Below are 25,041 nucleotides of genomic sequence, written 5' to 3'. Positions count from 1 at the left end.
GTGTTTAAGATATATCCGGGTTTTCTTATTGAAAGGTAGCAAAATTTGTTATGTGATTATCATGACTTATTTTATTCTAAAATAATTTCCCAAAAAGGGGCAAATCAGCGTTAGGAAATTCGGGTTTAGTTATTTAGACGGCAAATTGAGTGTTTAACATATTATTTCAGTTAGCTTATTGTTTATTTGACTAATTAAGAAGTTTATTTGTCTTAAAGAAAAGTGTTTATTAAAGAAAAGTGTTTAGTAAAAATAGTAGTTGGACTAACTTATAATATTTCTTTATAGGCCATTTATAGATTTAGGAATTTTGTTTAATACAATTTATTCTGCTAGTGACATCCCTTCTTTAGAAGAGTTAAACTCACTTTTGAGTATTTGGAAATGGAACCATTCCAGACAAGTAGTGATAAACCAGCTGAGCACTTCAAATTTGGATTTGAATTTTTAAAAATTTGGTGGTTTAAGCTTAACTTTTTTATTTAATGGAACATAAAAAAATTATTAAACTTGATATTGACTTGTTTAGATTATTTTTAATTTAATTAACTTTGATTTTACGAAATTTTTCTTAAATTAATTTTTTAATTTATCTACATAGCATCTCGAATGTCATTAGTTATATGTTAAACTCTTGCCAATATGTCAAAATGACCTCTACCAATCTAATGAGCGATACCTCAAAATCTCACATAAGAATTTCTTAAACACTTGAGATAATTGAAAATACAGCAATGGCATGTCATCATTTGTGTAGTTGTGGGAGTATAACCTGCAACCAAAAAACATCTTAATGCTGGGAGCATAACCTGTAGCCTATCAATTAAAAAAATTATATTTACGCATACTAAAAAAAATATACATTTAACCCTTTTAAAATGTCAGCATAATAGGCAAAATCAAGTCTGCCATTATATTAAAGGTACATCTGAATAAAACAATTCATCCATGAACTACATATGCATGAGAGAAACTTGTAGAAAGAAGTTACAAGATTCCATTGAAAAGCTTACCAAAATATGCTAAAAATAACTTCAATAATCTCTTAAATTTTATAACATAGCTCAAAGCAACTTAGCATCTCTTGACCATAACCAAAGATATCAGACTGAAGAGTTTACAAAGACTCATAAGAATTTCGTAAACTATTTCGTAAACTCAAACTAGTAGACTCATAAAAGTCGACTTCATATGAAATAAATGTATATAGTATCATACCAATTCAAAATTTCATCACCACAATTAATGAAAATAACAAACACTAATTCAATAATTCTAAAATAACTTAGTTCAACACACATGACTGTTATGTAAGTTCAAATTACACCAAATACAACTCGTGAGTTGTGACCACTGCCTAGACTTATGGGTGTGCGAGAGTCAGCCCACGGGTCTGATAACCATGCTCTCAACATTAAGATGTTTTTTTGGTTTGATAAGTAGACCTCAAAATGAAGTTAATAACTTTATAATAAACTGATGATCATGCTCGGCAAAACATGTCAGGACAAAAAATCAATAATGAAGACCACTTCAAAAGTTAAATACAATGAAACAAGAGGAAGCACCAGCCCATAAGGCGATCAGAATAAAGATACAACTCACCAAAATTTGTATTCAACACTATTTCTCACCTAATGCGCAACAGATACACCGAAAATAGTCTGCAAAGAAATAAATATTGTAATTTGAATTTCTACAGGAAACTGATATACTCGTGCACCGAATCATTCATTTTTGGAATTGGGGTGATCGATTATGCTTTCAACATTTTTGTCGTCATCCTCATCACAATCTTCACTGTCGGTGTTACCATCGTCATCACAATCTTCATTGTCACTGTTATCATCTTCATCTTCACAAACTTCACCCTCACTATCATCTTCACAAATTTCGCCATAATCATGCCCCACCTTAACACTATTCAGTTTGGCATAGTCTTCAAGTGATGCATTTGGAAACAGTTGTCCAACTTTATTACCTTTAGTATCTGATGGGGTACTATTCGAATTCTTAGATTTGCCTTTGTTCATCTGATAACAGAAGTAGAAAGTAGAATCATCAGTAACATAGCACATATGCAGAACAGGACAGAAAGACAATCATGGTATAAAAAAAGAAGTACTGGCTTTGGCCTTTGCCATAAGTGAAGAATGAATCATGACTTTAAAATACCAATATAAACTCAAAATATATTATATGAGCATATGCATATAGAACAATTTTAGAGAATTACAAACAGCTGGTACTAACTACAACAAATTTCATAAACTAGAGTTTTTTAACAAACTCAACCTGGTGAAATGATTTTCAAACGAAATGTTACATAACAACATACAATATATAGTCATGTTTGATTTATAAATATTTTCAGGGGTAGATCGATTAGAATAAAAGTGATAGGGAGAAGAGAGAAACGTAATATGCAGTGAAAAAAATGAATGGTCTTAGTTTTTGGTATCTTACAGCACGTAATAGGGTTCTCCTTTCTCTCTCCCGAGAATTCTTAATGGCCTGCAACAAAAATCCAGTATTACTATGAGTGTCCGCTTTGCATAAAAGAACAAGTATAACATTCAGAAAGGAGGGAAGGGCATAGAAAAAGGAACCTCGTCAAGCATCTTTTGCTCAGCCTCAACTTCTGACAAATCCCTACAAGAAAAAAAAATCAAGCATCAAATGCAGATTCATCTTTTCCTTTAGAGTGTTGTGGTCAGCAGGTGCAAACTGATGCCCCTTTTGCACAAAACATATATGTCCAAGGTTTCAAATTGGGGTGGCGGTTTTCACTGCAAGATTGCGGAAAATTGAAAGCAAATGTGGCCAATATGGTCATAATAGCAGACCCTATGAACTTGAAAACCTTGACATTGCGATCAACATTCTGTTTTTAAAAACCTTTCTTATGTTGTTATAAATAAAAACAAAAACTGAATCTTCCATCACATGTGAGAAAGACAACCTTCCAACTATTTGTTTCCTACTGCAACAGCACTTTGCACATATACCATGCTCCTTGGCACAACCTACACCAACAGTAAAACGAATGATCAACCAAAACACACATTTTCAGTTCTCAACAAATTTCGTCAGGGTATTATTTAATACACCTCAGAACACTTTTCACAAACACCATGTGAACACGAGGCCCAACCAATTCAACACACACCTTTATTCTCTTTCGACCCCCACACACCAAGAACACCCACTTGCCAAAGCCCAAAAGTAAAAACAAAAGGTGAAAGTAATCAATTGTTATACTAACCAGAACACAAGTTATGATAGGCTTGTCGAACATTGCGCTTGGAACATCTCTGACTGCAACCCAGTAAACTAACTAATCAACCAAAAGCTAAAAAGATAACAATCTAATCTAATTCATGGAAAAAATGGGAAACAAAGTCTTCTTTTCAAAAGGGCAAAGAGAAAAAGAGAGTACATAGATGATACTACCATTTAGCGGGTTGAAGAAGAGGCTTGTATTTTCCGTAACGACGTTTCCACTCGATTTGTTCCTTGCAACGGGGACACACCCCTGTGATCTCAGAGAGGGGTCTGAACCTTCCTCCAACTTCCTGTGAATATAAACAGTAACAACATTAAAAATAATGTTCAGATGTTCTTTCTATGATCAATGATTTGATAGGAACAGAGTAAGATTGAAGGAATGGTTTGAATCACATACAGTTTCGTTGATTTTGCGTCCAGCGTTGGGTTTCCATGCGTACTTGTTCTGATGCTTTGGGGGTCCGCTCCTGTTGCCGCCACTCATCTTTGCTTCTGCTGATTCTCTTCACAACCTGCGTTTCGTAGTAAAAAAAAACACTTTTCACATTCTTTAATGTGATCTTTGGTTGTTCGATTAGGTAACTGGTTTTGTTTTTCTGTTTTTTTTTTATTTGCGTGACGAGTTTCGAATGTATGAACACTGCTCCGCATACCTATCAATTTGATTGGGCCTTCTTCATGCCACTCGATGTTTTATTACTCCACCTCTAAATATTTCTAATTTCCCTGTTTTAACCTTCTAATTAAGATAAAAATAAATAAAATCTTTCTATATATTTACTATACTCATCCACTTTTACTTGCTCACTCTTCGTCCTAATCCTAGCGCTGCACCACCCATACAAAGAATTCTTCTTTTTTTTTTCTTTCACCATTACAACTTTTCTTACAAGTCACCTTGAACCTTCAAGCCTATCGTCTCATTCGAACAAGATATACATTATTTACAATATTTAATTTGTAAATGTTTAGTTTAGTTGAAATCCGTAGTTATTAAACATAGATAGAAAAGAATTGGAGATTTAGGATTACAAAACATTTAAAAAGCATAATTTTTTTACTTTTATAATCTTATAAAATTATTAAAAGTTACATGTAATTTATTTATTTAAATTATAAATTTAATACTTAAAAAATAATTTATGAAATTATTACTTAAATGTAATTAATTAGTTAAGATTATATAATTAAAAAAAGTAAGCACATAATTATATATATATATATATATATATATATATATATATATATAGTTTTTTAATTGTTATTTTAATTTATTTTTAATGATTGTTATTTATTGTGTGTTCTTTTATAGGGTTTATGTTTTTTTTTTAATTTTTTTTTTAATTGTTATTTTAATTTCGTTGTTCTTGTTATTTTTTTTAATTTTATTTTGTGTGTTCCTATTTAAGGATTAAGGTTTACTAGGTCTAGGATTTAAATATATATATATATAATTGTTTTTATTTGTTAAATTAATATGTTTTAAAATTGTTGTTGTTTTCTTTATTTATTCTCTTTAAATATAGTTATTTGTTATTTGTATTGCTTTTAATCTTTTTTTTTAATTTGTTTGTTATAAAAATGATAAGAACACGATGTGTTTCTATGTCTTGAGGTTAGAGTTCTCCACAAAGTGGAGGTAGAAGGGAAACTATGACATCTGCTTGTAGAAAAAGGTCATCCTGGTTAATTTGGAGAAGTTGCATCCCTATCTCATATAATCTTGATGAGTAGTACGAGAATGTTATTGAAGAGCAACAAAATGTTGTTAAGTAGCACGAGGATGTTATTCAACAAGAACATGAAATGGTTGGATTTCTTGGATGTCCACATGATACATCATTATTGACTAGCTATGTCGATCATGTTACATTCAAGTCGTAACAGGGCCAAGTTAATAAAGTAGTTGAATATATATATATATATATATATATATATATATATATATATATATATATATATATAGACACACACTCACATGGACTTATTGGGCGTGGATTACGGGAGGACTACATTTGAGTTGAGGCATTTTTGTGGTTCTCAAGTTAGACATAGTTGGTTGAGAGACTTATATAACAATTATTGTGAGAACCAACAATGAGAGTATGTTACACACCTACTTGTTGCATATTGTGCTGGATGCACAATTTCTACAAAAAAAAGTGCCACCTTTTATTTTTGTATCATACTTGATTCTCTTTAGAGACCTCATGTGCTATATATACTTGGGGAGTTGCTTAAGTAATAAAATTTAAAATATAATTATTTAAAACAATTAAGTTGAAACAAAAAATTTAAAGAAATAGTCACTTAAGTAATAAAATTCAAAAAAATAATTATTTAAATTTTAAAAAAAATTTATTTAAAATATAAAATTAAAAAACAAAAATGGATAAAAAAAAGAACCCAATATATATATATATATATGATTATATTATTATATAATATAGTAATAAAATATTAAATTATAAAATATATTTATATAACAATAACAAGATTAATAAAAATAAAATAAATTTAAAAATAATAATAAAAACATAATTGTATATAAGAATAGTAATAGTAAGAAATGAATTTATATAATAAAAATTGAAAGTAATATAAGTTTATACAATAAAATATTTAAATAAAATTTAAATTATATATTTATAATATTAATAGTAAAATAAATTTATATAATGATATTACTACTAATAATAAAAATAAGTATTAATAAAAAAGTTAAAAACCAAAAATAAATAGTAATAATGAAAATAATTTTTAATTACAATATCCATTTTATTTAATATTCTGTTATGTATTTAAATATAACAATAATTTAGGTATATTATTTGAAATTCTTTGTGATCTAAAAATGATATTGTATGAGTTAAATATTAACATAAATACTAAAATTAATTATAATAAAAATTATTGTATTATGTAAGAAGATTTCCATCCTTTTCTAGGTGCTCAGAAAATAGAAAAAGCAAAAACCTATCGTGAAGCAAGTATATTATTTGAACTGTCAAAACAGGAATAGAAAAAACCTATAGTGAAGGAATTATATTGTTTTAAACTGTCAAGATCATGACTTTGTTGTAATTTTTCCCCAATCCCACGTTTTACTTATTTGATCGAAAAAGATTTTGATGAAATAAAGTGACTTATTTTCATGTAATGACGTTTCGACTCTTGGTTGATTGAAGATCCAGAAGAATAAGCAGACACATTTATTAGTTTTGGTTTGGGGTTGACATTGCGGGTGGAGGATAAGGAGAGTTCAATAATTATCGTGGTAGTTAAAATCTATGTTTAAGTTCGGTTGAATGATAAAGTTTAAAATCCATGTTTAGCTTAAAAGTTTATATAAATAATTGATATATTTTAAATGGTGTGTGAAAACAAGTAATAATATTAAAGAGTATATTTCTAGATATACTTGTCAACAAGTTGAAAGTATGAGATCTATAGTAAGAAAGAGTTAAAGATATAGTGACTTTGAATGAGATGATCAATTTTATAAATAATATGTCATTGTTTAAATTTATAAAAAGGTTAATTATGATAACTGAAATATATGGAGATAAAGACTTTTTTTAACCATCATATGAAATTTAGGATGTAGATGAAAATGATTACTAAGAACCAACAAGTATTGAAGGATTGTTGAATGTCCAACTTATTTAATGTAAGGCATAGTAAGTGTTACTATGGGTTCATAGACTACCGATTGGTCTCGACCAGCTCCGCATCAGTTCGGTCTCGATAACTATTGAGCAGAGTTAACGCACAATGAATGTGATAACGGCTACCGTTAAACAATTAAGGTTTGCATTAATGACCATTAAGAGGTAAATTGATTTAGATTCCTTTAAACTCTATAAATAAAGGTTTAGGTTTGAGGAAAAGTCAAATTCAACTCATATTACAATACGTCTTATTTACGTTCTATTAGGACTTCAATATTTAACTGTAACAAACAGTTCATAAAACCGCTCCTAACTTGAGCGTCAGAGTGTCCTTTGCAGGTACCTCCCCTTTTACAACCGAGCGACCAATATTGAAGGTGACCGATCGGTCCAAACTGGAAGCCGACCAGCGAAGCACACCAGTCGAAGGTTAGTGTCTCGGTCTCACAAATCTCACCAAAACAGTAAGAAAAAGACAAAACAATTATGAATGTCTTGTACTAAATTGTCGATGAGTTTGATTTTGAGAAGATAACAAATGTTACGAAAGAAGACATATAGAAGGAATAATCGTGTAAAATATATCAGGCTTCAAACTTTTAGGGGTTAAATATGTTTTTAGTCCCTAAACTATTGGCCGTTTCTGGTTTTCGTCCCTCTTCCAAAGTAAGGTACAATTTGGTCCTCATTCTTTAGAAAAACGTTCGTTTTAGTCCTCAAAATTTTGTTTTTAGTCCTCGTTTTAGTCCTCAAAACGTTTGTTTTTTCGACTAAAACGAACGTTTTTTAAAGATTGAGGACTAAATTGTACCTTACTTTGGAAGAGGGACGAAAACCAGAAACGGTCAATAGTTTAGGGACTAAAAACATATTTAACCCAACTTTTAGATATGAGCTTGAAAACATTAGGATGAAAGAGGTTGAAGTTGTGATCGAATACCGAGTAGAGACTGTGGTGAATAATGAAAAAACACTACCGATTAGCTTAATAATGAAGAAACTAGTTAACCAACAACTTTAAGAATATAATATACGTTATTGAAGAATTTAAGAACTTATAACACTCTCCATTGAAAAGTTTGTCAGATCATTTAAGGTGGATCAACAACAAGAAAAAAAAAAGTGAATAGTTATCATTTTCAACTTCTTTTGTGTATCTTTTATAAATATAATCCTATTCTCTCTATTAATTCATATTTTTTATTGTTAATAAAAAAGAGAGGCCCACACAAAAGAATTGATTATAAATCCATTAAGTGTTTTTAAAAAATAATCAACAACAAAATTAGTGAATCCTTATAACTAATTTAATTACTAAAAATTATAATTTACATAATAATATTTTATTATCGTTTGGATACATGTACGGGAACATGTTGAAAAGTATAAATTTAACAATGTTTAAAGAAATCTATTTTATTCTTAATTAAACCTTATAAATTAAAATATAAAATATATTCGTGTATATGATATAATATATTATTTGGATAATTATTTATAATATCTTATTAAAATTAATAATTTTTAGTAAATTTTATAAATATTTTTAAACCATTATGAAAAAATTGAAATGTATAAATGAATGTTATTTGTTTCTATAAATCCTGATCCGATTAGCTTCATCTTTTTTTATTATGAAATTCTTTTTTCACATATTTATTTTTGATAATATTTCAAAAAGTTTTTACTTATTAAATATCTTTTAAGTGTATATAAATCCATGTCTATATCTTATTTTATCTAATAATTTTACCAAATAAATCCAACTGCTTTCGTACTTCACCGCGATTTATCCACATAATCATGTATTAATGCCACTTAATAATTTGAAAAAATATACTATAATACATTTCTACACTCAACATATTATTTTTGTACGCTCCCATTCTAAAAATTATATCAAATAAATATAGGTGGATAATATTAGTGGTGGGAAAGTGTTATACATTTTCCTTCGAGATTTCTTAGTACAAATTAGGCATATGTCAAATTAGCCGACACACTAATTCATAGTAATAAATGATACTATTGTAATTAAGAAATAATATTTTGACACGTACAAATATTTTAAATGTCACATTATTGTTATTTTTTGCAATTTGATCATCAGATAAATTTTAAGCAACGTGGGACTTCCAGAACCTGGGACTTCCAGCACCAATAATTGTCATCCAAAACATAGACGAACCTTCACTTCCTTTCCAATTGCACCACTGCTTCTCCATTCCTCTGAGCCATGACTGAAGCATCATCACCAGCACCTCTCAAAGTTATCCATGTTTGTTCGGTGGCACCGTTTCAAGAACCAACCCTTTCCACCCTTGTGCCAACCTCTCTTCCACTAACCTTCTTCGACCTCTTATGGCTTCGATTTCCACCTGTTCAACGTCTCTTCTTCTATCACTTCCCACACCCAACCTCTTCTTTCCTTCATTCTCTTCTTCCCTCTCTCAAACTTTCTCTTTCTCTCACTCTCCAACACTTCCTCCCTTTCTCTGGCACTCTCACATGGCCCTCTCACTCTCCCAAACCCATCATCAACTATCTCCCCGGCGACACCGTTTCCTTCACTGTTGCTGAGTCCGACCTAAACTTCAACCATCTTTGCTCCCATCTCTGTGAAGCATCACAGCGCAACGATTTAGCACCCCACTTGGCCAATTCCCATGATAAAGCATCTCTGTTGGCGGTTCAAGTCACTCTCTTCCCAAACGCTGGCTTTTGCATTGGAGTAACCACACACCATGCAGCTTTCGACGGAAAATCTTCATCCATGTTCATCAAAGCATGGGCCTATATATGCTCTAACCTTCAAAACCCTACTACACCCACACCAACACCATCCTTACCTCACCATCTTACGCCTATCTTTGACAGATCATTGATTAGAGACCCTTCTGGATTGGCTGAACTGTACGCAGAGCAGTGGATGAATCATAATGGTTCGAATAACCGAAGTCTCAAGGTGTGGGAGTCTCTCACTGCAACACCGAGCGATGGACTCAAAGGTTTGTTTGAATTGACCCCTTCACAGATTCAAAAGCTCAAACAATACGGAAACTCAAAGGTCAAAGTGGCTGTTCGTCTGTCAACATTTTCTGTTACGTGTGCGTATGTGTTAGCGTGTTGGGTCAAAGCGAACCAAGTGAAGGATGAAAATGTGCTGTGCATATTTTCTGTTGACTGTAGAACGCGCTTGGATCCTCCAATTCCAGCCACGTATTTTGGAAACTGCGTTAAAGGAGAATTCGTTGTGGCTTTGACTAAGGAGTTGATTGGAAAAGATGGGTTCATTTGTGCTTTGGAGAGGATAGTTGAGGCTTTGAATAGGGTGAAGGAAGAGGGAGTTTTGAATGGAGCAGAAAAATGGGTTTCGAGTATGCATGACCCTCGGGAGGGTAGAATAATTTCTACTGGTGGGTCTCCGTTGTTTGAGGTTTATAGCATTGATTTTGGGTGGGGAAGGCCAAAGAAGGTGGATATGGTATCCACAGACAAAACAGGAGCATTTTCTCTCAGTGAAAGTAGGGATATCAGTGGAGGAATTGAGATTGGATTGCTGTTAAGTAAAAGTGAGATGGAAGATTTTACTTCCCTTTTTCTTCAAGGACTTGATTCTCTTTAGAAAAATGCAACCTTTCCGTCTAGTTATGATGGATACAGCACCCACCAATAAGAGCAAATATCTGCCCACTTTTTTTATCTGTTACTTTTGTGTGATAAATAAGTGAAAGTTGCTGTGTAATGAAAATTAGCTTATTCTGTTACAAAAGTTGATTCAATAATCCAGGCGTATTCTACTTTATCATGTGGTTCAGAAATGTATATTTTATTTGGTGGTACTAACTAATATTTTTGCCTAAAATATGCTTTTGTTATCAATCACTTCTCTCACGTTAGCTTTCTTGAATTAATTTTATTTCTCCAAGTTTTGCAATGAATAATGTTTGTTGTCTTCTATCACCATTGGAGAAAAAATATCCTTGTGGTTATATTGCCTTTCTTCGGGGGAATTTAATGAATGTCGGTGTAGTTAGCTTCTTAATTATTTTTTTTATAAGCAACACAATTCATTGGATGAGTATTAGAGTGTTAAAAGAAAAAAAGTCAGGGTTAATCATTTTTATGTTTTTATTTTTGGTTGAAGTTTTAAATCGGTTCTTCACTTATTTTTATTTTCAATTAGGTCTGTATTTATGAAAAATTGATTCAATTACATCAGAAAGAACGTTAAAAATACATTGACATGAGAGGTGAATTTTTTTAACAATAACATTAATGACGTGGAATTTTGCATTTTTTAAAAAAATTGAGAAAAGTTTCTAAACGATGTTGTTGTGGTTCATCTTTTATGATTGTGCAATCTCAATTTTCTCTCCAGTCTCTATTTCGGTTGAATTGGTCCGAGGGTCGGTCGTCCTGCTCTGCTCTGCTCCGATCGTCCAATCCTATTCAACAACGCAATCCACTTCCATGGGTTGTTGAAATGTAGAAGACACTCCGACACTCAAGTCAGATATGTTTCATAAAGAGGTCTCTATTTTAATAGGATAGATCAAGGTATCTTTACTTAGACATCAATCGTATATTTATAGGGCTTGTGGCAGCGAAACCCATTGATTAACCATTAATGCAGTACATTTTTACACAATTAAACCCAATAATCAATTATTAATACTGTATATTTGTAAAGCGTAAAACAATCTGACCCATTAGTATCTCCTAATATACCTACAAACTGCCCATAAATTATCATTAACTCCGTTCGATATATTTATTATAGTACATAAGTTCCCCAAACCCAAGCAAACTCTTTATTGAAAGAGGTGCGACAATGATTATTATGAGCTTAAGAGAGGTCGCTCACGTTGTATTCAAGGAGTCTATTTTCGATGCGCTTTAAGTCTTCATTCCTCTCTATACCGAGCGGCGGACTCTAGGAGTTCTCTTTGGAATCATCGAGCGATGTGCTATAGGAGTTCTATTTGAAAGATCCTCCGCTCGAAGTTCAGGTGAATTCGTTGTGGAATCAACGAGAGGCGTGCTGTGAGAGTTCTCTTTGGAAGCTCCTTCTGCTCGAAGTTTAGGTGAATTCATTGTGGAATCACCGAGCAACATGCTCTGGAAGTTCTCTTTCGAAGCTCCTTCCGCTCGAAGTTCAGGTGAATTCGCTGTGGAATCATCGAGCGATGTGTTGTGGGAGTTCTATTTGGAAGCTCCTTCTGCTCGAAGTTCAGGTGAATTCGCTGTGGAATCACCGAGCGACGTGCTGTGGGAGTTCTCTTTGGAAGCTCCTTTCACGTGAAGTTCAGGTGAATTCACTGTGGAATCACCGAGCGACATGCTGTGGGAGTTTGCTTTGGAAGCTCATTTCGATCAAAGTTCAGGTGAGTTCTCTGTGGAATCACCGAGCGACATGCTGTGGAATCACCGAGCGACATGTTGTTGGAGTTCTATTTGGAAGCTCCTTCCGCTCGAAGTTCAGGTGAATTAGTTGTAGAATCACTGAGCGACATGCTGTGGTAGTTCTCTTTGGAAGCTCCTTCCGCTCGAAGTTCAGGTGAATTCACTGTGGAATCACCGAGCGACATGCTGTGGGAATTGTCTTTGGAAGCTCCTTCCACTCGAAGTTCAGGTGAATTCGTTGTGGAATCACCAAACGACAGACTTTAGTTGGCCGAGTGGTTTGTGCGCAGGGTCCTATCATCTGCACTGAAGAGAAAATGGCAATTCGAATTCGAATGGTTAGAAAAATGTAGCCAATCAAATTAATATCAAAATAGTTTAGGTTATGAAGCTGGATGGCCGGACAAACAAGTTCGTTCGGTCTTTGGTTAAACGTTTGAAGGCCAAAAATGAAGAATCTATATTAGGATGTGTCACAGATGAGCTGTAGGTGCTTTACTGCTTTAAGACCTGCAAAATAGATGAGGAAATTAACTACGATATTATAAATAGGCACCACTCGATTTGAGACTTTGAACCAAAATATAAGAATCTCAGGAATGATTAAACGAAAAGGTTATAAAAATAAGTGAGGAACCGATTTGAGACTTTGAACCAAATATAAGAATCTCAGGAATGAGTAAACGAAAAGGTTATGAAAATATCTTTATCTCTATATTAAGAAGAAAATAATAAAATCTTCTTTTGAAAATAGAAAAACAATTAAAAGGAAAACTTCTAAAGAAAAATTAATTTTATCTCTTAATATTTTTTCTAAAGCACTAAAGTAATAAAAGAAAATGAATAAATTTTGGGTGTCAAAACACTATATAACTTTTATAATACGACAATAATTTTTTGTTGTTGCTTGTCTTTGAGTTTTTCCTTTAATCTTTGAGTCTAGTTAACTTTCTTGCAAGTTTGAGCAACTTTCATGTACTAAGCTTATGTAGTATGCGGAGTTATAACATCTTATAACTTGGACAACCGACTTATTATCCCTCTTGCAAACACATATGCAATAATAAATCTGCTTTTATTGTTATCACTTGTAAAATCTAAATCGACATAGTCTTTAACAACTAATTCAATCTTCCAAAACATAATCCTACACCTAAGGATCCTCTTAATAACACTCTAATGCTACCCTCCCAAATTTTCCGTCAATCTATGTTAACTCTTTGACAAGTGTACCAATTCGTTACAAGTAGTAAATGGAAGTTCCAAGTATTGTTTCCCACATTATTTGTGTTTGTTTGTCTAATAATACTTATTTACCAATTTCAACTGTGATGCAAATGATAATTGAGTTCATAATTAAAGAAATATATTGTAACAACAAGAGTTTAGAAATTGTGATTGAGATAAAGATAAAGCTTCATTGGAATTAGACTTCATGAATCAATTGATGAAAATGCTATCTACAATTTATCTATGTTTCATTCAAACATTCACATCAAATGTTTACTAGTCCTAATTCCTAAAGAACTAGTTCTAAACTTATATGTCAAATTACTAATTCCTTAGTTGATTTAACATATAATTTGTATTAAATTTAGATGTTTAGAATTACCAAGAGATTAAAACCATTCCTAGCACCAATTCTCTTGGGTGCTTTATCTATGTCTATGTTCTAATTCACTTTTCAATGATTCGACACATTCAAATTATCACATTCCATCATACCGTGAAAATTCAGCTAAAGCATATGAACGAACAAAGATTTTATTGCACAGAAGAATTACATCAATTTGAGTTATTATATCCAATCCTAGTGAAAATGGAAATTAACTACTCTTAGTCATCTAGAACATACAAGTGTGACAAAAATTGATGGAAGAACAACGTCTTGATGCCTTGGAGTAGCCTTTGACCAATTCTTCGAGTTTCTTCGTGTTTCCCACAATCGGAATTGCCTTCCTTCTTTCTTTCTCGACTAATTAACCAATTACAGAGATTAACCTTTCGCTGGGCGAACAAACATGCATTTGTTTAGCGAAAAATCATTTGTTCAACCCAGACGGTCATACGGTACGTTGTAGTTGGTGGATGTCAAAACGTACCTGAATCTTGTTATTCAAGCCAGTCGGTCAAGAGATTGACTGACCGTTCATCCAAATGCTTAAACTTATATAATAATCAAGTTTACAAGTAAAATGTGATTACTAGTCATTGAGCCATGATTAAGCTTATGCTAATTATAAGCCCATATAGAAACCTATAAATATAAGTCCCAGATAAAGAGGTAGATGATTGTATTTATTATGAATTTAAAATTTTATTGTGCTAATCGAACAGTCATATTATTAACTTGATCGTAAGAGCACCTTTGGTAGGTACCTCTTCCGTTCGACTTAAAAGGGAACATTAAGAATTTAGGAGAACCTTCGTTCTTTAGAAGATTTGGAAAAAATTATTATGTCAAATGTTTTGATTATGATCTCATAACTCATACCCGATACACCTAATAATATTAGTGGGAAAGTGTTATACGTATATTGCACTACCTTTAACATTTCCATAAAATATTTCTTAATGTAAATTCGGTATATGCCAAATTAGCCTTCAACAATAATTCATAGTGATAAATGAGATTGCAATTGCAATTTGACCAGTAAGTTCTAAAACTTTTAAGAAATAATTTTAAGCAATGTAGGCCTTCAGCATGTAACTGTGCTAGAGTAGAAAAGAATTTTTAAGATGTTTTTATTAATAAGAAGAAAATAGGATCTGAAACAACAATAAAAAATTATTTGACAACAACAAAAAGAAACAGAACAATAAAGCAAAATGGTGGCAGAGGTCATAATAATTTTGTGGAATGCCAATTTGGGAGAGTAGACCTATCAATTTGGCCCTCCTTACATGGTTTGGCCCTAACCCACGTGAGTTGGGACCAAAAAAATCCACAGGACCAAAAAGCCCCTCGTAGAAAAAGCCCACAGAGCCAAAATATCTTCAAAAGCCCTGTGGGCTAGGGCCAACCCATGGGCCCTTTTTTTAGAAAAAATGTTCATTTTGAATACAAGAAAAAATATAATTAACTTCTAATTTGTTACAAAAATAGTTACTATAGAAAATAAATTGAAATTTTTATAAGAGGAGAGTTCTAAAATCAAGAAGCAAAAGCAAAATGACAATATTTAATGAGTTAGATTCTCTAAGTATATAATTAAAGGATCATTTTATAAATTTGAAATTTAAATATTTAATTTCACTTTTTTTAAGTTATAAGTAAGAAATTAACTTTTTATCTAAAATTATCCTAATTGAAATTTAAGAGAAGATTTTCTCTAATTGAAGTTCTTAATTTAAAAAAAAAATAGGCTTCTTTATTTTCTTAGAAAGTTATTGAAAAAGAAATTAAATATAAATGATTTTCTTTTTCATTTTATACTCAACAAATCATGTTCATAACAAAAATAATAAATAAAAAGAAAAAAACTCATAAACCTTGTGCAAACTGAAATTGTATTCATCCATAGAATTCAATCTCATCGTACTACTCACTCAAAATGTTTACATTTTAAATGTCATAAACATAAATATAAACATAAACATAAATATACATTTATGTTATGTGTTCTAATTGAAAGTTAAAAATAAATTATTTAATGTGTTAGTTAAAGAATTGAAACACTATAACATTTGTCATTCTTTAGTACTTTAGGTCTATTTAAAATTTTCATTTTTTTTATAAATTTTTAAGAAATTAACTTTCTTTTTTATAATATATCTTATGGTGATTTTGAGAAAAGATTATCAAAGAGAAAAAAATAAAATAAAACATAAGTTTAATTTACACATAAAATATTAATACTATTTTTGATCAAAAAAATTTAGATAATAAATTTTTGAATTATTTTTAATTTTAAATAATTTAAAGCAGATTGAATGATATTTTAGAAGTCGAGGAAACAAAACAATGATTCTTTTTAAGAACTGTAAAAGCAGTGCAAATATTAAATCAAATTAATATGTTATTATCTCTCTTTGGGGTTATTTTGATATTACTAATCATATATAATTTTCTAATAATTGGTGTCTGCAACATAAGACATAATTTTATTAAAATTGACAACAAAATAAAGCATTTTTATAATATTTCAGTAAAATAAATTTGTAATACTATTTAGTTGTATAAAATTAAGTGTGTGGTTTGCAATTGTTTTTAATTATTTAAAAAAGTGGTTATTTTGAATATTAAATATTCTATTATACTATAATTAATTAGTTTTATTTAATAATTTGAAATAAGAAATCAATTACATGAATATAAAATTTAGTACTTTTAATAGTTACTATTAAGAATGTTTGAAGTTTAGTTTCCAAAAAAATTTTAATGGGCTAAACCCACTTTAGTCGTGACCCTAATCTTCTCTAATCCCGTTGAGAGGGAATTTTGGAGGTTGAAGCTTTTTTTGAACTTCCATTTGAGGAACTTTTTAAAAGGAGACTTTTTCAAAAATAAATTAAAATTAATCCTGAAATCATGAGTCAAATTCACGTCTCTAAAAAAAAAGAGCAATTCAGGAAAAAAAATTTCCATTAGGTCAGGAAAATGGAATAGAGAGTAAGGTCGGAGAAAGGAAGATTGCATAAAGAAGAGTCATACCACACACGTATGAGTCACAGTTTTATATTTACCACGTGTCTATCACCTTTAATCAATTCTCCCTTATCCAAAACGGCAAGTCATGACTGCACGACTTTCACTTCCTTTTCAAGTGCACCACTGCTTCTCCATTCCCCTGAACCATGACACAAGCAGCATCACCAGCACCTCTCAAAGTTATCCATGTTTGTTCGGTGGCACCGTTTCAAGAACCAACCCTTTCCACCCTTGTGCCAACCTCTCTTCCACTAACCTTCTTCGACCTCTTATGGCTTCGATTTCCACCTGTTCAACGTCTCTTCTTCTATCACTTCCCACACCCAACCTCTTCTTTCCTTCATTCTCTTCTTCCCTCTCTCAAACTTTCTCTTTCTCTCACTCTCCAACACTTCCTCCCTTTCTCTGGCACTCTCACATGGCCCTCTCACTCTCCCAAACCCATCATCAACTATCTCCCCGGCGACACCGTTTCCTTCACTGTTGCTGAGTCCGACCTAAACTTCAACCATCTTTGCTCCCATCTCTGTGAAGCATCACAGCGCAACGATTTAGCACCCCACTTGGCCAATTCCCATGATAAAGCATCTCTGTTGGCGGTTCAAGTCACTCTCTTCCCAAACGCTGGCTTTTGCATTGGAGTAACCACACACCATGCAGCTTTCGACGGAAAATCTTCATCCATGTTCATCAAAGCATGGGCCTATATATGCTCTAACCTTCAAAACCCTACTACACCCACACCAACACCATCCTTACCTCACCATCTTACGCCTATCTTTGACAGATCATTGATTAGAGACCCTTCTGGATTGGCTGAACTGTACGCAGAGCAGTGGATGAATCATAATGGTTCGAATAACCGAAGTCTCAAGGTGTGGGAGTCTCTCACTGCAACACCGAGCGATGGACTCAAAGGTTTGTTTGAATTGACCCCTTCACAGATTCAAAAGCTCAAACAATACGGAAACTCAAAGGTCAAAGTGGCTGTTCGTCTGTCAACATTTTCTGTTACGTGTGCGTATGTGTTAGCGTGTTGGGTCAAAGCGAACCAAGTGAAGGATGAAAATGTGCTGTGCATATTTTCTGTTGACTGTAGAACGCGCTTGGATCCTCCAATTCCAGCCACGTATTTTGGAAACTGCGTTAAAGGAGAATTCGTTGTGGCTTTGACTAAGGAGTTGATTGGAAAAGATGGGTTCATTTGTGCTTTGGAGAGGATAGTTGAGGCTTTGAATAGGGTGAAGGAAGAGGGAGTTTTGAATGGAGCAGAAAAATGGGTTTCGAGTATGCATGACCCTCGGGAGGGTAGAATAATTTCTACTGGTGGGTCTCCGTTGTTTGAGGTTTATAGCATTGATTTTGGGTGGGGAAGGCCAAAGAAGGTGGATATGGTATCCACAGACAAAACAGGAGCATTTTCTCTCAGTGAAAGTAGGGATATCAGTGGAGGAATTGAGATTGGATTGCTGTTAAGTAAAAGTGAGATGGAAGATTTTACTTCCCTTTTTCTTCAAGGACTTGATTCTCTTTAGAAAAATGCAACCTTTCCGTCTAGTTATGATGGATACAGTACCCACTTTATTTATCTGTTACTTTAGTGTGATAAATAAATGAAAGTTGCTGTCAATAGAGACTCTAGTTTATGTGGTTCAGAAATGTATATCTTATTTGGTGATATTAATACTTTTGCCTAAAATATGTTTTTTTTATCAATCACTTCTCTCACATTAGCTTTCTTGAATTATTTTTGTTTGTCCACGTTTTGCAATGAATAATGTTTGTTGTCTTCTGTGAGGGAGAAAAATATTCTCGTAGTTTATATTGTCGTTTTTAGGGAAAATTCAATGGAGTTCGAGTTATCGCTATAATTAGTTTCTTAATTATTTTTGTTGTAAGCAACACAAGTGATTTGATGGGTATTAGATAATTAGGAGAAAAAAAATTATAATAACTTTATTTCTATATTTAAGGAGAAAATAATAATTTTGTTTTAAAAATAGGAAAAATAATTAAAAGAAAAACTTTGAAAGAAAAATTAATTTCATCTCTTAATTTTTTTTCTCAAATACTAAAGTAATATAAAAGAAAATGAGAAATTTTGGTGTGTCCTGTTAAGAAAAAACTTCACATGAAAAGTAAGTATACAAGTAAATTTTTTGAATGGGAGACTTCTATTTTTCATATTTCCACGTAAGATTTTGATGAAATTAATTAAATCTGACGTATTTTATTCTTCGTTATTATGTTGCTTATTTCTTCTATAACTCATGGTAGAATATTAACTAGCTTTGTCATAACATTTGCTATTTTTTTTACTGGTATAAGTTGTAGCATATACGTACCTGTTTTATCCTATGAAAGGCAAGATTCTGTGTAATGTGCAAAACACTTTGAATATCACAATATATAATAAGTTTTTGTTGCTTGTTTTTGAGTTCTTCTTTTAATGTTTGTTTGAGTGTAGTTAACTTCCTTATAAGCTTGAGTAGTTTACATGTACTCAACTTATGTAGTATAAAGAGCTATATAAGATCTTGTAACTTAGAGGTAACCAACTTATTATCACTCTTGCAAGTGTATACACATATGCAACACCTAAGGTTCCTTTAATGTATATATATGATCCGAATATATCGTGAACTCAACACAGGGATATTTATGATATCTTGATAAAGGGTCCAATTTGTAAGGATTTGGAAGACTTGAATCGGGTTTGTTCACCTCAGCCTCAATTGTTTAAACCCAAATTTCCCACAACAACCTTAGTAAGTAGCCAAGACAGGAAACAATTATATAAAATACTCATTTATGCATAATAACTTCCCCATTACGGGCAAAAGAATAGGTTGACAGATGGCATATAAGGGAAAGAGACAATTGAAGACACAAAGAAACTTTGGAAGAGGAAAAATACATTATTAACTAAGAAGAGTGAAAAAGACGTAAGATATACATACTTTTGAGTGTTTTTGGGCTAAGTAAGGTGATTTTTCCTACAGTTTACCTATAGAAAATAATTTGTAGGTAAAATAATCATAAAAAAGTTACCTACAAATTTATTCATAAGTAATTATATATAGATTCATCCATAAATAATGACACACAAATTTATCCATAGGTAATATTCGTATGTACCTACAAATAAATTTGTAAGTAATTCTACAGATAAATTCACATGTAATTACCTACGGATAATCTGTATGTGACATGTAAATAAACGACATCAAATAAGATAAGTGATAACCATGGGTCTTTTAGTGATTATATATGATGTTTATTCCTTTTGGTTTAATGATGCTATATATGATGTTTCTCTGTTTTTGGTGTCGATTTTCAATCATGTTTGGGGTTCTATTATTACTTGTTCTTACTATCACTTTGTGGTTGGTGTTGTAAAAAGCTGACAGAAACACGAACAAAATTTTCTGAGGTTTGTAGATTCACTGTCCTTAAGAACTTATCCGCAGTGTATTGCGCAAGTCCCCTAGGATACAACAAGAACTTCCCAGAACATCTCTGAGGATCTCAGAACTAGAAAGGACCTCCAAAAAAGAGTATAAAATAAAACTAGAATATTTTTAGAAGAGGAAAAGAAGAAAGGAGAATGAAAGAAGACTTCTTTTTGGTGTGTTTTGGAATGGAAGAAGAACTCTCTATTTATAGAGTTAGGGGAGAATAAAATCAATAAAAGAAAATAAAAACCATTAAATATTTTATCGTTGGAGCACTTAAGAAAATGAATTTGAACGATTGGCAATTAAAGTTTTGAGCATTTCAATCCAACGTTTCTCTTTCGCAATCAACATTAATATTTTATAACAATCTCCCACTCATTGCAAAAGAGAGTTGAAAGAAAAGATAAAACCTTTTATTTTGGGTCTCAAAGGATGTAATGCATCAGAGTTGATATAACAAGCTATATGAACCAAAGACACTTAATGTGTGTTAGAGGTTTATCAATCACAATACACCCTTACAATCTTTGCTGTTATCGTTGTGATGCGCTCACTAGGCCATGCGTGTGCCCGATATGCATGAGTGCTCTAGAGATCATGCCAAGATCTCATGCAAGCGACCCCACTTGACACTCATATAAGGGATATGAAGATCATTAAGACTTTGTTTAAGGTTTAATCCTTTTTGACGGCCCTATTTGTGTAGGAATGTCTCAGATAGGTCCTCGTTTTCTAAAGTGTATCAAAATGGTCCTTAATTTTGAAAATTCATATCAATTGAGTCCTTTCCGTTAAGTTGGCTGGACGACATTAAAAAAATTGATGAGTGAGATGCTGAGATGACGAACGAACGCTCGTCCACCAGCGAACAAACGCTCGTCCACCAGCGAACGAACGCTCTTCGACCTCTTACCGCTGGACGACCGTTCGTTCCACACTGGACGACCGTTCGTTCGGTGGTCGCCGAGCGTTCGTTCGCTGGTGGACGAGCGTTCGTTCGGTGGTGGACGAGCGTTCGTTCGTCATCTCAGCATCCCACTCATCAATTTTTTTAACGCCGTCCAGCCAACTTAACGGAAAGGACTCAATTGATATCAATTTTCAAAATTAAGGACCATTTTGATACACTTTAGAAAACGAGGACCTATCTGAGACATTCCTACACAAATAGGGACGTCAAAAAGGATTAAACCTTTGTTTAATTACAAAGTTTAACCTCTCAATAATGCAGTGTCTAGCACTTTCACACACAACATAGGAATGGACATATTTGATTTAAAATCAAATTAGTGCTATCAAAACTAACAAGTAACTTGTTTTTACCCATATGAACCTTATTCATGGGATCTCCAATCACAAAGGTTGGGTTACCATCACTTGTTTGGTAGCCAGTGGCTTAAGTTTCATTCCCCTTGATGTTTCTAAGATCATATTTCTTCCCAAGGGTTTTGTCAAAGGATCTGCTAGATTCTGTTTTGACTTCACATAATGGAAATAGTTCCACTCTTTAATAGCTGCTTCACCAAATTGTGTCTCAATTGTATATGTTTATTCTATCCATTGTAATTCTTGTTTTTAGCTATAGCTATTTCTGATTGGCAATCATAGTGTTTTGACACCGATGGGGTTGGTTTCATTCCTAGTGGAATGTTTGCTAAGAAGTTTTTCAACCACTCAGCCTCATTGTCAGCCATCTCAACAAACTCATATTCCATTGTTGATCTTGCAATAATTGTTTGCCTGGCTGACCTCCATGTAATCGCACCACCCCCAAGTGTGAATACATAACCACTAGTGGATTTTGTCTCATCTGAATCAGAGATCAAGTTAGCATCATTGTACCCTTCTAGTACAGCGGGAAATCCACTGTACTCAATGACATAATCCATTAAACCTCTTAAGTATCTCATAAGCCTAGCAAGTGCATTCCATTGTTCTTGATTTGGACATTGAGTGTACCTACTCAGTCTACCTACTGCATAAGCAATATCAGGTCTAGAAAAGCTCATCAAGTGCAGTAAGCTCCCAATTATCTAGGCATACTAAGGCTGAGATATAAGTTCTCCTTTATTTATTTATTTATTTATTTTATTAATATAGAATTAGTATCATAAGGGGTACTCACTGGTTTGAGGTCATAAAACCTAAACTTCTTAAGAAGTTTCTCAATATATTATTTTTGGGATAGTAATATACTATCTCCCTTCCTTATGATTTTAATACCTAACATCACATTGGCTTCACCTATGTCTTTCATTTCAAAATTTGATCCTAGAAACCTTAATTTTTAAATATTTTCTGATTGCATGTGTCCTTCATTAACATGCCGTTCATATATAAATATATAACGACATATTTTCTACTTCCAGATTTAGAGTAATATCATTAGGTGAAAAGCCAAATTTATTTCTTCAAGTAATTAAGTAAAATTACCTACGCCCCCACAATTTTAAAATATTTAAGATTGGTAAACGAGAAAATACGTGGTTGTGTTTTTCTCTTTGTAGGTAAAGTATACGAAAATTTACTCAAGTACCTCATCTTCTTGTTTCTTTTCCTTTCTCTGGAGAGAAAATCTTCTCCACCTTTCCTCAAACATTACAAAGGAATGACACATGAAAATTAGGGTTCATCATCCTAACTCTAATGAACTCTAAGTTGTCGCCTTGTCTCCCTCTTCTTCATCCTCATCCGCAGTCTCTACAAATGCGATCAGAAGCCACCATTGTTGCGAGCACCTTGCCAGCCTCCAAAAGTTTTTTCTAGAGAAGACCTAGACTTTTGACACGTCCATAAGTGATTTCGCAAATACCGTCATTCTGGAAAGAAAGTTTTGATTCTTTGAGATTGAGTTGTTGATGTCAGCCATAAGTCCTTAAGATTGTTGTAAGAAGCTGACAAAAACACGAACAAAATTTACTGATGCGTGTAGAGTCAATGTCCTTAAGGACTTATCCGCTGTGTATAGAACTTATCTGCGGTGTATTGCGCAAGTCCCCCAAATACAATAGGAACTTCCTAAAAGATCTCTAAGGATCTCAAAACTAGCAAGAATGTCTAAAAAAGAGTATAAAATAAAACCAAAATATTTTTAGAAGAGGAAAAGAAGAAAGGAGAATGAGAGAAGACTTCTTTTTGGTGTGTTTTGGAACGGAGGAAAAACTCTCTATTTATAGAGTTAGGGGAGAATAAAAGAAAATAAAAACCATTAAATATTTTACCGTTGGAGCACTTAAGAAAATGAATTTGAATGTTTGGAAATTAAAGTTTTGAACGTTGCAATCCAACGTTTCTCTTTTGCAATCAACATTAATATTTTATAACAGTTGGTGCATGTGTAGTGAAGGTTTTGTCGCTACAATAGTCCAAATTTTTAACAATTTGGGTCACTTATATATATATATATATATATATATATATATATATATATATATATATATATAACAATTATTAAATGTGTTAGGGTCATTATATTTTATTAGCCAACTTTATAAAGTGGTCTAATTAAGAGAAATATAGCTAAGGGTATATTTGTCATGAAAGGTATATTGTGAAGAAACCAGTAATAATTTTAATTTGTTGAAGGGGACAACTTATAATTATTGAAACTAAAGAATATTAACCGTCAAAGGCTATTTAAAGGGTCATGGTCCCCATCTGTGAGCACATCGTATCATTCCTGTTTCTTTATCCTATTAGAAGAGAAAATCTAGAGGGAACCTAAGGTGCTCTACAGAAGGAAGACCAAAGACCAACTCAGGTTACTTATTCATTGTTCCTAATGTCTAATCCTTCAGGTACGCTTCTGCTTTATTGTTCTAAGAGGTATTGGGAACTGTTGTTTTGATTAAAGGGTTTATTGCTCATTAATATTTAATCTGTCAATCATAAATTCTAACACAAATTGCATAATAGGGTTGTTTTCACTTGTCTTCTGTTAAATGCTTATGAACCGTGTTGTTTAATGTGTTGGCTTTGTAGGTTGTGTCAGAATTGTGATAGATATGTCTTTGGTCGTGCTCTTTTTCCTTAAAATCGTGCTAAACCATTTTTCTTGGCATGACAGAACAGTCTGACACTACATCTGCATTGTTTTTCTCCTCACTGACATGTTCTGCATTAAAAACAAGTGTTTAATCTACTATAATGGGGTTTGGGGTGATGATGGGTTGTTTGAGAGTGCTATCATGTTATTTTCGAGTGTCACCAAGTAGCTTTGACATACTGTCATGGAGTTTGGGATGTCAGGTTGTTTTAAATGGTTAAGTGTATATGTCGTGTTGTGTATCTCTGTTAGTAGGATGTGTTATGCCTGATCTATTGTATTATATTTGCTACAATGTTGTTTTTAGGATTGTGTCGAGTTGCTTGCTATATTAACATGATGTTCCATTCTTTATAGAGGTGTGCTTACATGTTTCCGATTGTTTAATTGTGAAGCCATGTTGTTTTTGTGCCATATTGTGTTGTCTTGCACGAACTTGAGTTATTTAGCCTATTTCATGTTGTATAGTTTGTTTTTACATGTTTCTGAGTTGTTTATTTCTGATACACTGATGTTTAAGTG

The 25,041-nt window shown here is 32.5% G+C and overlaps 1 protein-coding gene and 2 pseudogenes across 1 annotated transcript; 2 read left to right on the top strand and 1 right to left on the bottom strand.

The window, feature by feature from the left end:
- Positions 1-1,502: 1,502 nt before the first annotated feature.
- LOC124845018 (small acidic-like protein) lies at positions 1,503-3,883 on the bottom strand. The gene is made up of 7 exons (XM_047322037.2): positions 3,686-3,883; positions 3,454-3,575; positions 3,266-3,318; positions 2,963-3,026; positions 2,610-2,652; positions 2,467-2,514; positions 1,503-2,033 (listed from the first exon to the last, which is right to left on the bottom strand). The coding sequence occupies exons 1-7, from the start codon at positions 3,770-3,772 to the stop codon at positions 1,728-1,730; spliced, it is 723 nt and encodes a 240-aa protein (XP_047177993.2). The 5' UTR covers positions 3,773-3,883; the 3' UTR covers positions 1,503-1,727.
- A 5,118-nt stretch (positions 3,884-9,001) lies between these two features.
- Positions 9,002-10,764, top strand: LOC124845014 (malonyl-CoA:anthocyanidin 5-O-glucoside-6''-O-malonyltransferase pseudogene; annotated as a pseudogene).
- Positions 10,765-16,972: 6,208 nt separating this feature from the next.
- LOC124825820 (malonyl-CoA:anthocyanidin 5-O-glucoside-6''-O-malonyltransferase pseudogene) lies at positions 16,973-18,732 on the top strand (annotated as a pseudogene).
- The last annotated feature ends 6,309 nt before the right edge of the window (positions 18,733-25,041 follow it).

The sequence above is a fragment of the Vigna umbellata genome, chromosome 4 (assembly GCF_029865625.1).
Source record: "Vigna umbellata cultivar VRB3 chromosome 4, Vumbellata_1.0, whole genome shotgun sequence".
Taxonomy (NCBI): Eukaryota; Viridiplantae; Streptophyta; class Magnoliopsida; order Fabales; family Fabaceae; genus Vigna; species Vigna umbellata.
The sequence above is the reverse complement of the archived record's forward strand: the minus strand, read 5'-3'. Positions and strand labels throughout refer to the sequence as shown.